This window comes from Elephantulus edwardii, unplaced genomic scaffold (genome assembly GCF_000299155.1).
Source record: "Elephantulus edwardii isolate Elephantulus edwardi_28Jun2011 unplaced genomic scaffold, EleEdw1.0 scaffold00214, whole genome shotgun sequence".
Lineage (NCBI taxonomy): Eukaryota > Metazoa > Chordata > Mammalia > Macroscelidea > Macroscelididae > Elephantulus > Elephantulus edwardii.
The window spans coordinates 1,438,827-1,448,944 of NW_006399964.1; the positions used below are offsets into that span (position 1 = coordinate 1,438,827).

Here is a 10,118-nt window from a genome sequence, read left to right on the forward strand (position 1 = left end):
GGGATGAGTGTGTTGGAGACAGTGAGATTGGCACAGGACAGAGCAGAGTTTAGAGTTGTTGTACATAGGGTCGCTATGAGTCGCAAGCGACTTGACGGCACATAACAACAACAACAGACATGTTGGGGTGGGGGTGACCACAGATTGAAGATTTAGGAAAGGAGACCAATTCATGACCTTCTGGTTAGCAGCCAAGTGTCTAACCACTGGGCCATCAGGGAGTGTTCCTTTGGTTTCTAATGGCATGAAACAATTATGAAAGCAGAGCCGACTGTCCCATTTGTGGGGGAGAGTGATGCCTGGAGAGCACTGACAATCCCAAGAGCAATGGGGGTCAGAGTGTGCGAACCCCGCAGACGAAATGAACCCACCTGGAGCAGTGCAGGAAGTCTGCTGCTGAGTTGCGTATGACTCATATAGATCCTATAAACAACAGATCTGAGCCCTGTCCTGTCCTGTACCATCCTCATCATCCCTGACACACTGAGCCCACTGCTGCTGTCACTGTGTCAGTCTATCTTGTTGAAGAGCTTCCTCTCTTTTATTGCTTCTCCACCTTTCCAAGAATGATGTCCCTTTCTCAAAGAACAGTTCCTTCTAATGACATGTCCTGCAAGTGGGGAATAAGATCAGGGCGAGGGTGGAATGACGACATCTTTTTGTGTGTGTACCGTCAAATTGTACCCGACTGGTACAGGAGGAGATTGCCCCTCCTTCTGCAGCAGAGCATCTGGTGGATTCAAATCGCATGCTTCTGGGATTGCAGTGCAGCTTCTTGCCATAGAGCTCCCTAGGATGACCACATCTTAGTCTGCTCGTTTGTTAGCATTTCCAATCCCAAAGTGCCCCTTGAAGAGTAGAACTCAGGTCCGAAGTCCATTTTTATTACTAAAACAGCACACAATTTGGACTTTAAAAATAGTTTCCTTTAAATTAAAAAATTCCTATTTTCTTACAATTTATTATCAAGCTTCAAACTTGGACTTTGAACAACTGTTGTAATCCTTTAACTACTTCCTAAAGGAGGCAGGGAGGTAGATGAGAATGAAAGGTTCCTCCCAGTGAATGAAACCCTTCCACCATACCTGGGATAGAGGCCAACACCAACTTCCTGCATCTCGGCGTCACAGATGGTGAAGGAGTTACAGATCACCTGCAAAAACAAGGCAGAGTCCACATCAGGAAGACCAGAAGCTGCACAAGCATCCTCTCAGCAAGAGAGCACGTTTTCAGAATCAAATGTAGGCGCCTTGGAGCGGTTTCTTTGGAAAGACCTACATCAAATACTGATGCTTTTTCCTTTAAAAACAAAACAAGACAAAACAACAAATAAAACCCAAACCCCAGCCTATCTGTGGCACATTCTCCCCAAGGCAATAAAGTGCAGAAATACCAACATCTTGTAAAAACACACAGGATTAAGCCAGCACTGAGCCCATTAAATTTGGTCTAACACTTGCCTCCCCCTCCAAGTTGCATGAAATGTTCACAACTCAGAATACAAGTAAGTGATTTGTTAAGAACTAGACTCCTATGTATCAGATTTTTTCACTCAAACAAATAGCCCACAGTTTTCAGGCGCTGCTGTGTATTGAGGAGTAGCAGTGGCCTGTCTTACTGTCATCAGGAGGGAAGGCCAAGTGCACGGGTCTGTGACACACATTGATGACAGATCACAGAGAACCCACAAGTGCGTTCAGCCCACCTCGGGGCTTGCTAGGCGTGGGAACCACACACACAGTGTGTCTTTGCTCCTCTCACTGTGCTCGAGGGCCACAATCCTCATTTGTGGGTGAGGGCATGAAGATACTAAGAACACAAGACCTGGAATCAGAAAACCATGGTCCTGGTCACGTTTAAAAGGTCCCTTCACACCCTTCACAGGCTTCATGCTCTTGGAGGGAGACTGAAAAGGAGCTCTGGTGGTTCAGTTCTAAGGAGTTGTGCTGCCAACCTAGCGGCACACGGCTCAAATCCACCAGCTGCTTCCTAGGAAAAACATGGGCAATCAATTTCCATGTGCTTTACAGCTTCCAAAAACCCACTGGAGGGTCAACGACAAGTTGGTTCCAAACTGATGGCACATAAAAACAACAAGAGATGATGATGGGAAAGCTTATTAACAGATAAAATGTCAGATGGGGATAAATAAGGAGAAAAAGCAACAGGAAAGCACAGAGTATGCAGGAGGACGTGATGGTCAGGAAAGTTCTGTAGGATACAGTGACATATATGGAAAGACCAGGAAGAAATGAGCACATGCACCAACAGGCAATAAGAGATGTAAGGAGAAAGAGCAAGTGCAAAGGGCCTGCGGTGGAAAAGTGTGTGGTGTGAGCAAAGCTGGTCATGGGAAGAGAAGAAAGGTGGGGTGCAAAGTCAGAGAGGTGCCCCCATCACTGGGGGCCTCACAGTCATGCATATTAAGGACTTTGGAGTTTATTTGGAATGAGGCAGAAAGCCACTGGGGCATTCCGTGGTGAAGAGTGAACGGATCTGACATCTGTCTGGATATTATCACTCTGGGTGCAGAGGTCAAAGATGGAAGAAGGGAAATCAGGAGCTATAACAGCAGCAGTTCAGGGGTGTGGCAGTGGTGATCCGGTTGCTGGGAATGTAGAAGTGGGGCTGGTAAGGCTACAGGGCTTACTGTTGCATTACCCATGGCGACTGAGGAATCAAGAAGAATGCTAGAGTTCTGGGCAGGGATGGTTTGTTTGCAAGGTCTGTCAGCCCAGCAGCCTTGTTTTTGTTGTTTGACATTCAAGTCAAGACTAAGAGTGGACAACTGGGGTTCAGGGGCATAGTCAGGGCTACAGAGACAAATTTAGGGCAAAAGAGGTCAAAGATCATCTGAAAGAAAGCAGAAGAGGTGACTACAGGTTGAGATGAATTATTGTTATTGTGTGTTGTGGAGTTGGAAACTGACTCACAGCTGACCCTCCAGGGGGTTGAGTGCACATGGATGCTGTTCATATGACAGACTTTCTGTAAAAGAAAAAGCAGTGACAACAAATTTCTCTAAATCAGATTTCTATGAAAGAACATAAAGTATGAAAAAGCAGTCAGTCCTCTGGGAGCCCCTCCACTGTTCCAAAAAGCTTTCACATAAAACCGAGTGCAACTTATCATGATTTGGCATTTTTTCCTCTAAAAGTCTGATAAAACTGCAATTTCAAATCAGGAAATAAATTGGTGCACATACACATAGTTTAAACACATACTGGTAAATGGCTGAAAAGGCATCTGCTTTGTATTAAGCTGCAACAGTATACTGTCTCCATCTGCTTGTGTGTATAAAACGGAAGGTAACAGCACAAAAGATCTAGTGTTTTCTTTGTAAAACATTGCATGTTTTAAAATGAGAATGAATTTGTGGGGGATAGACAAAAATTTAACACATATTAAAGTATTTTCTAGATTAACTTGCTTGGAAAGGCAGAGGAGAGGTAGACCCTCGACCGGGTGGATTGACACAGTGACTGCTGCCATGGGTTCTTGTGTGTCAGGAAGTGTGAGGATGGCACAGGATAGATCTAGGATCAGATCAGTTGTTCATAGGGTCACTGTGAGTCATACTTGACTCAACGGCACCTAACAACAACAACCACTGCCACCACCAACCAACTTAAACAGCCTAAAATAGTTACTTTTGAATCAAACAAAAAGGAAAATTTTTTTAAAAAAATTAAAAGCTTTTTCAAAGTAGTTTTTTCCTTTGGAATTTTTAAAAAGAAGAAATAATAAGAGAAATACCAACTTATCCATCTCCTCTTCTAGGAAACATTTTCTGATCCCAATTTCAGTTGACTTTTATTTCTCTCTTTTGTTGCTGTCAGGTACCCTCAAGTTGACAGACTCAAACAACAGAACAAAACTGTGAGGAAATCAGGAGATGCACTGCATGGACCAATTGCCTGTCAGGGACCTCCCCAAAATGCTGAAGAGCAAACGGTCAGCATCAAGACAAGGGTGCACCTGATTCAGGCCATGGCCTTCTCAACTGGCTGCTGTATATCAGAGAATAAGGAATGAATCAGGACAATGGCTAAGGATGACAGAAGAAGAACAGAAGCGTTTGAGCTGTGGTGCTGGAGAAGAGTCTTGAACACACCATATACTAAGAGAATAGATAGGTCTTGGAGAAGGTGCAGCCAGAGTGCTCCTTGGAGGCAAGAATGGCGAAGCTTCATCTTTCATACTCTGGACATGTAGCTAGGCAGGGTTATTCCTTGGTAAAGGACATCATACTTGGAAGGATGGAAGGTCAGTGAAGGAGAGGAAGACCACCAACAAGAGAGACTGACATGGTGCCTTCAGGAGTGGACTCTAGTGTGCCAGAGAAATGAGGATGGCACTGAATAGGGCAGGATTCAAGTCGGCGGTTCACAGGGTCACTATGAGTCATACTCGACTCAATGGCACCTAACAACAAGGACAATAATCCTGCCCCATCTTTATACTCTCTGCCGTGCTTCAAGGCCACTGCTGCGGTCACTGTGTCAGTCTATCTCCTCGAGGGTCTTCCTCTAATGCTCCACCTTCCCCAACATGACGTCCTTCCTCAGGGCCTGTCCTGACAATATGCTCAGACCACCCTCTCTTCGAAGGAGCAGTCTGGCTGCACTTCTTTCGAGAACAGTTGGTCTGACCTTTTGGTATTCCATGGTATGGTCATTCTTTATCAGCACTACAATTCAAAGACATCCATTTTCCTTCTATTTTATGAATGAAAATTCCACCCTTCTCTTATGAGTGGAAATGTCACATTTTACCCTCAACTTTTCACAATTAATTTTGAAAAACCCAGCAGATAATTTATGATACTTAGGATGTAAGAGATATTCACTAATATGCTGTTACCTTGTAATTGCTAAGTTGAAAAGAGTCATAAAAAAATTACAAATCATCAGAACAGAGAACTTTTATACCTTAATGACACATTTCTGCTTCTGAGACCTCCTGTCCCTTAGCCCTGATTCACTGACTTGTGAACAGAGTTTGTCCTGGGCACAAGTGTTGTCAGGTAGCTTCAACACTATTTCAAATAATGTTTTCAACTAAAAGCACGATATTAAAAGCTCATTTAAATGGAACTTCGTTTTTGAACACAGATATAAAAAGGTTTCCTCAAAGAGTATCCACACGGTTTGAAAAAAGTTCATTAATTAGAGGAAATGAAGTGAACCTTTATTTTTTTAACATCAAGAACGTTTTTTTCATTGTTGCATGTTTTCTTCCTCCTCCTCCCTGCAATGCACCCCTTCTTCCTGATTGTTGTCATACATATATAATGTCTAATCATATATTCTTTCAGACAATTCTTCCCCTCATCGGCTCTAATGCAATGCTCACTTTCTATCCACTCATCCCATTCTTTCCTCAAGCAACCCATGTCTGCTCTATATTATAACAGGGGTGTCATGCAGTATTTGTCTTTTTGTGACTGAGATAGTTCACTCAACATAATGTCCTCCAGGCTCCTTCATATTGTATAATGAGTTCATTGTTTTTCAATGCTGCATAATATTCCATTGTGTGAATATTCCATAGGTGTTTTATGTTTTTTCCATCAATTTTAATGAAAGTTTACAGAGACTTAGGGTTTCCAGTCATTCATTGTTGCACTTTTCTCCCTACCCACTCATCCCCCCCCCATTCACTCTTCCTGTTGAAAAGAAAAAGAACTCTTTCATTGTTATGCAATCCCTCCCCCCAAGTTCACTCCACTATGCAGCCTTCACTCTGGACTTCTGTAATGACAAGAATATCCATTCATATGTCCCTTCTAAACAGTTCTCTCTCTCCCTCATCTGTTTCAATGCAATATAAATTATTCCTCCCCTCCTTTTCTGTCTTCCCTCAACCCTGATGTCAGTCCCGTTTTACAACAGGGGCCCTATGCAATATTTGTCCTTTTGTGACTGAAATATTTCACTCAGCATAATGTCTTCCACAGTCATCGATTTTGCATAATATTTCATGAGTTCCTCGCTTTTAAAGGCTGCAGAGTATTCCATTGTGTAAATATACCACAGCTTCTCTATCCATTCATTTGTTGATGAGCACTTGAGTTGTTTCCAGCTCTTTGCTATTACGACCAAAGCCTCAATAAACATGGTGTGCATACATCTGCTTGTGTGGCAGTTATGGTTTCTTTAGGGTATATTCCCAGTAGTGGAATTGCTGGGTCAAATGGTATTTCTATTTGCAACTTTTTGAGAAAGCGCCATACCACCTTCCACAGCGGTTGCACCACTTTACACTCCCACCAACCATGAATAAAGGTTCCAGTTTCTGCACAACTTTGCCAGCATTAGATGTTTGCTGTTCTGCTAAATTTTGCTATTCTTACTTGGGTAAGATGATATCTCTTAGTGTGTTTTTTTTCCATAGGTTTTTTTTTAATCCATTCATTTGTTGATGGACACTTAGATTGCTTCCTTTTCTTTGCTATTGTGAATAAACATGGGTGTGCAGACATGTTTCAGTCATGACTGTGGTTTCTTTGGGGTATATTCCCAATAATGGAATTCCTGGGTCAAATGGTATTTCTATTTCCAACTTTTTGAGAAAGCATCAGACTGCCTTCCACAGTGGCTATACCATTTTACACTCCTACCAACAGTGAATAAGGGTTCAAATCTCTCCATAATCTCACGGAACTTTGCTACTGTTACTGGGGTAAGATGATATCTCATAGTTGTTTTGATTTGCATCTCTCAGAGCTAGGGATTTTGAACATTTCTTCATGTGTTTGTTTTCCATCTGTATGTCTTCTTTGGTGACATGTCTCATATCCTGTGACCATTTTATGATTGGATTGTTTACCTTTATCTTGTAGAGGTGCTGGAGTATTCTAACCCCTTATCAGATAGTGTCATTGCCAAATAGTTTTTCCTAGTCTGTGAGGAGACCTTTTAAAGAGTAATTTTAACACATTGAGTCCTAGGTAAGAAGCTGTGCTACAATCCCACAGGCAAGCAGTTCAAATCTACCAGCTGCTCCATGGGAGAAAGATGGGAAATCTTTCATGCACTTTACTCCCTCTAAATACTTGCTGGAGGGTCAGTGATGGGTCAGTTCTGACTCAAAGGCACAAAACCACAACAACAGAACTGGGAAAGAGGTAAAAGGGTGTAGGAAGAGAGGGTAGATATGGAAAGCAAAGTTAGAGTTTTTCATACAAAATCATTTTCCTTCTCCCTAATAATATTCTATCTTTAAAAGCACATTATAGAGCGCTCTGGTGGCCTAGCAGCAAGAGGCTGCACCGCAATCCCAAAGGCACTTGGTTTGAATCCACCAGATAATCCGCTGGAGAAGGAGGGGAAATCTCCTCCTGTATGAGTTGGATCTGATTTGACGGTACACACACACAAAAATAATGAAATTTATTAAAAAAAAATAAAAGCACATTAAGTATTTTCTTCATGGTATACTTTACTCTTTCCATGATACATGACGTTTTATTAAACAGAATTTCTGAATCTTCTCATAAACTTGAAAGATATTTTATAATGTGCTTTCTAGTCTCATACAGCTGCCTGACAAATCCTTATTCACCCTTCTGCACTCAATTGAAGCCTTTCCTGACGTCCCATTCCTACTCAGGTCACATGTTTATGATCTGTTCTTAGCCCTGAAAGATGAGGGTTTGGTGTCTCCAACCTGGGAGAATAAAGAGACGAAGCAGTTGAGAAGGGGCTTCCCCCAGGGCTCTCTTCCAAGTGTGGGTTCCTGAGTTCCAGACCCAGAACAGGGTTTTTAGAGGATTCAAAGCATTACAGGTGCCTCTGTCTCAATGCCGATTTTAAAACATCAATGTTGTTGTTATGTGCAGTCAAGCCAGAACCAACTCATAACTGAGCCTCCAGCAGGTTTTCAGAGGCAATAAACCACATGGGAGGAGACTGTTCATCTTTCTCCTGCTGAGCAGCTGGTGGTTTTGAACATAGAGCATTTGGGACTGCAGTGCAGCTTCTTACTACTAGGCCATCAGAGCTCCCTTTCCAAAGTTAACAGATAAAATTAGGACAGTAGTGTTCCCCATTCTCATTAAGCAGCTGGGGAACCTTCAGGTTTTTTCAGCGAGCAGATTGGACCACAGGGTATGGGACCAATGGTTCAGTCAGGGAGTCGGCTCTGGGCTCCACTGCCAACCCTGGTGGGGATGACTGACAGTGAAAGAGGTGGGCCTTTAACAATTCTTTCTCTATTGCTGGAATGAACCACAGACAATAGGGAAGTTGGAAAGTAAGTTAACAGCTAACCTTAAAATGTTCATTCTAAGCATCTGATTAAACATTCTTCATATAAAGACTTCTATTCCTCCTCCACTCTGGTATCTTTCAAAATTTTTTTTAATCAAATATTTGTCTGGTTGAAATTCTTATATAGGACCTCAAGATGTCTCTGGCATTTAAAAACATGGCAACTAGAAAATATATAGTGAACAAAAAATGAAAAACCACCCAGGAACCCCTCTCAAATTCTTTGCTGTTGAGTGGGAACTGACTCACAGCTGACCATCTTGCGGGTCTTCAGAGGCTTTCTGCATGGGAGAAGATGCCTATCTTTCTAGCAGCTGCTGGATTTGAACCATGAGAGAAGCAGACACCACTTTTGAGTTAGAAGTGCAGTGTGCTCTACACTGTGCCACCAAAGTCCTGAAACAATTTTACTTTTAGGAGATGTAATTAAGAAATTAGAGTCACCAGTGCATTATTGAAATATGCTTACACCAAGGCACTAAAAGATCTCTTATCTTGTCATTTAGAAACATGAAATGGAAATTATAAAATATAAACTAGCTGATTCCTTAGTCAATTGTAAAAAAGAAAAAGAGTCAATTGTAAGAATGTTAAACACAAGATCATAAAAATAGGATGCCACATCTGAGGCCCCAACAAACCACCAAATATAGATATAAACCGTTGTCACAAAAAAATACCGGTAACAAGGACAAACACTATGACATATTTAATTTTGTATTATTATCAATAATAAACATGAATGGACACATAAACAGGCAAGATATAAATAAAAACTACATCTACGACTATGGTTTTGTAAAAACACAAATTAAAGGCAAATTAAGTCTCTCTAAAGTATTAAAGATAAAGGAAGTCAGTTTAAGACTAGGTTGAACTGATCCAACCATAATATTTTCAACTGCTTCCTATGCATCGGAAAGTGGGACAACGAATAAGGACGCCCAAGGATGAACTGATGTCTTGAATTGTATCGCGGACGAAGAGTTCTGAATATGCTGTGAAATGACAAAAGAACAAGCGAATGTGACGTGGAGGAAGTGCAACCAGAGTGCTCCTTAGAGGCAAGGATGGTGACATTTCATCTCACGTACTTGGGTTATGCTTTCAGGAGGGAAATGACACCACGCTGGGAAAGGTGGGGGTCAGGCAGCAACAGACAGGAATATGCTCAACAAGATGGACTGACAAAGAGCTTGAGCATGGCAGAGCTCATGATGGGGGAGCAGGATAGGACAAGGCTCTGATCTGTTGCTCATAGGGTCGCTGTAAGTTATGATGGACTCCAGGGCACACAACAACAACAACATCACTTACTCATGGTAAAAGTGCCATCGAGTCAAGCACGACTCATAGCAACCCTATGAACAAAAGACCTGAACCTTGTTCTATAGCTATTGTCATTCCTCTAAGCTCATAGTTTTCAGAGGCATGTTGTTTAGGAAGTGGATGCCACTCCTGCTTCTAAGCCTTTCTTAATCTGGAAGCTCGATCAAACACAGTCCACCATGGATAACCACTATGGTATTTGACACACCAGCGGCACAGCCTTTAGTATCGTAGTAACCCCAAGTTATTCAATACAGAGACTTGCTACACTACTTAGAAGAATGTTCCTTCAAAACACAATTAAGTCCAGAATCCAACCGCTTCCCACATGATCCTCCAAACTGGGGACTTACACAGGCCCGCCCACCAGGTTCTAATTGGCTCTAAGCAAGAGGCTTCCAGCCTATACCTCTCTGTCAGTCAAATCCAGCAAATCCAATCAGCTCACACACGGTTGTTGTTGTTGTTGTTATGTACCCTCGAGTCGTTTGCGACTCATAGCGACCCTATGTACAA

At 42.2% G+C, this 10,118-nt stretch overlaps 1 protein-coding gene across 1 annotated transcript in view; it reads right to left on the reverse strand.

Annotated features, from left to right (window-relative positions):
- SMYD3 (SET and MYND domain containing 3) overlaps positions 1-10,118 on the reverse strand; it is a 1,045,581-nt gene that overhangs the window by 247,653 nt on the left and 787,810 nt on the right. The window contains exon 6 of the mRNA XM_006897739.1: positions 1,086-1,153. Coding sequence (XP_006897801.1) covers positions 1,086-1,153 — 68 coding nt within the window. The remainder of the gene's footprint in view (positions 1-1,085; positions 1,154-10,118) is intronic.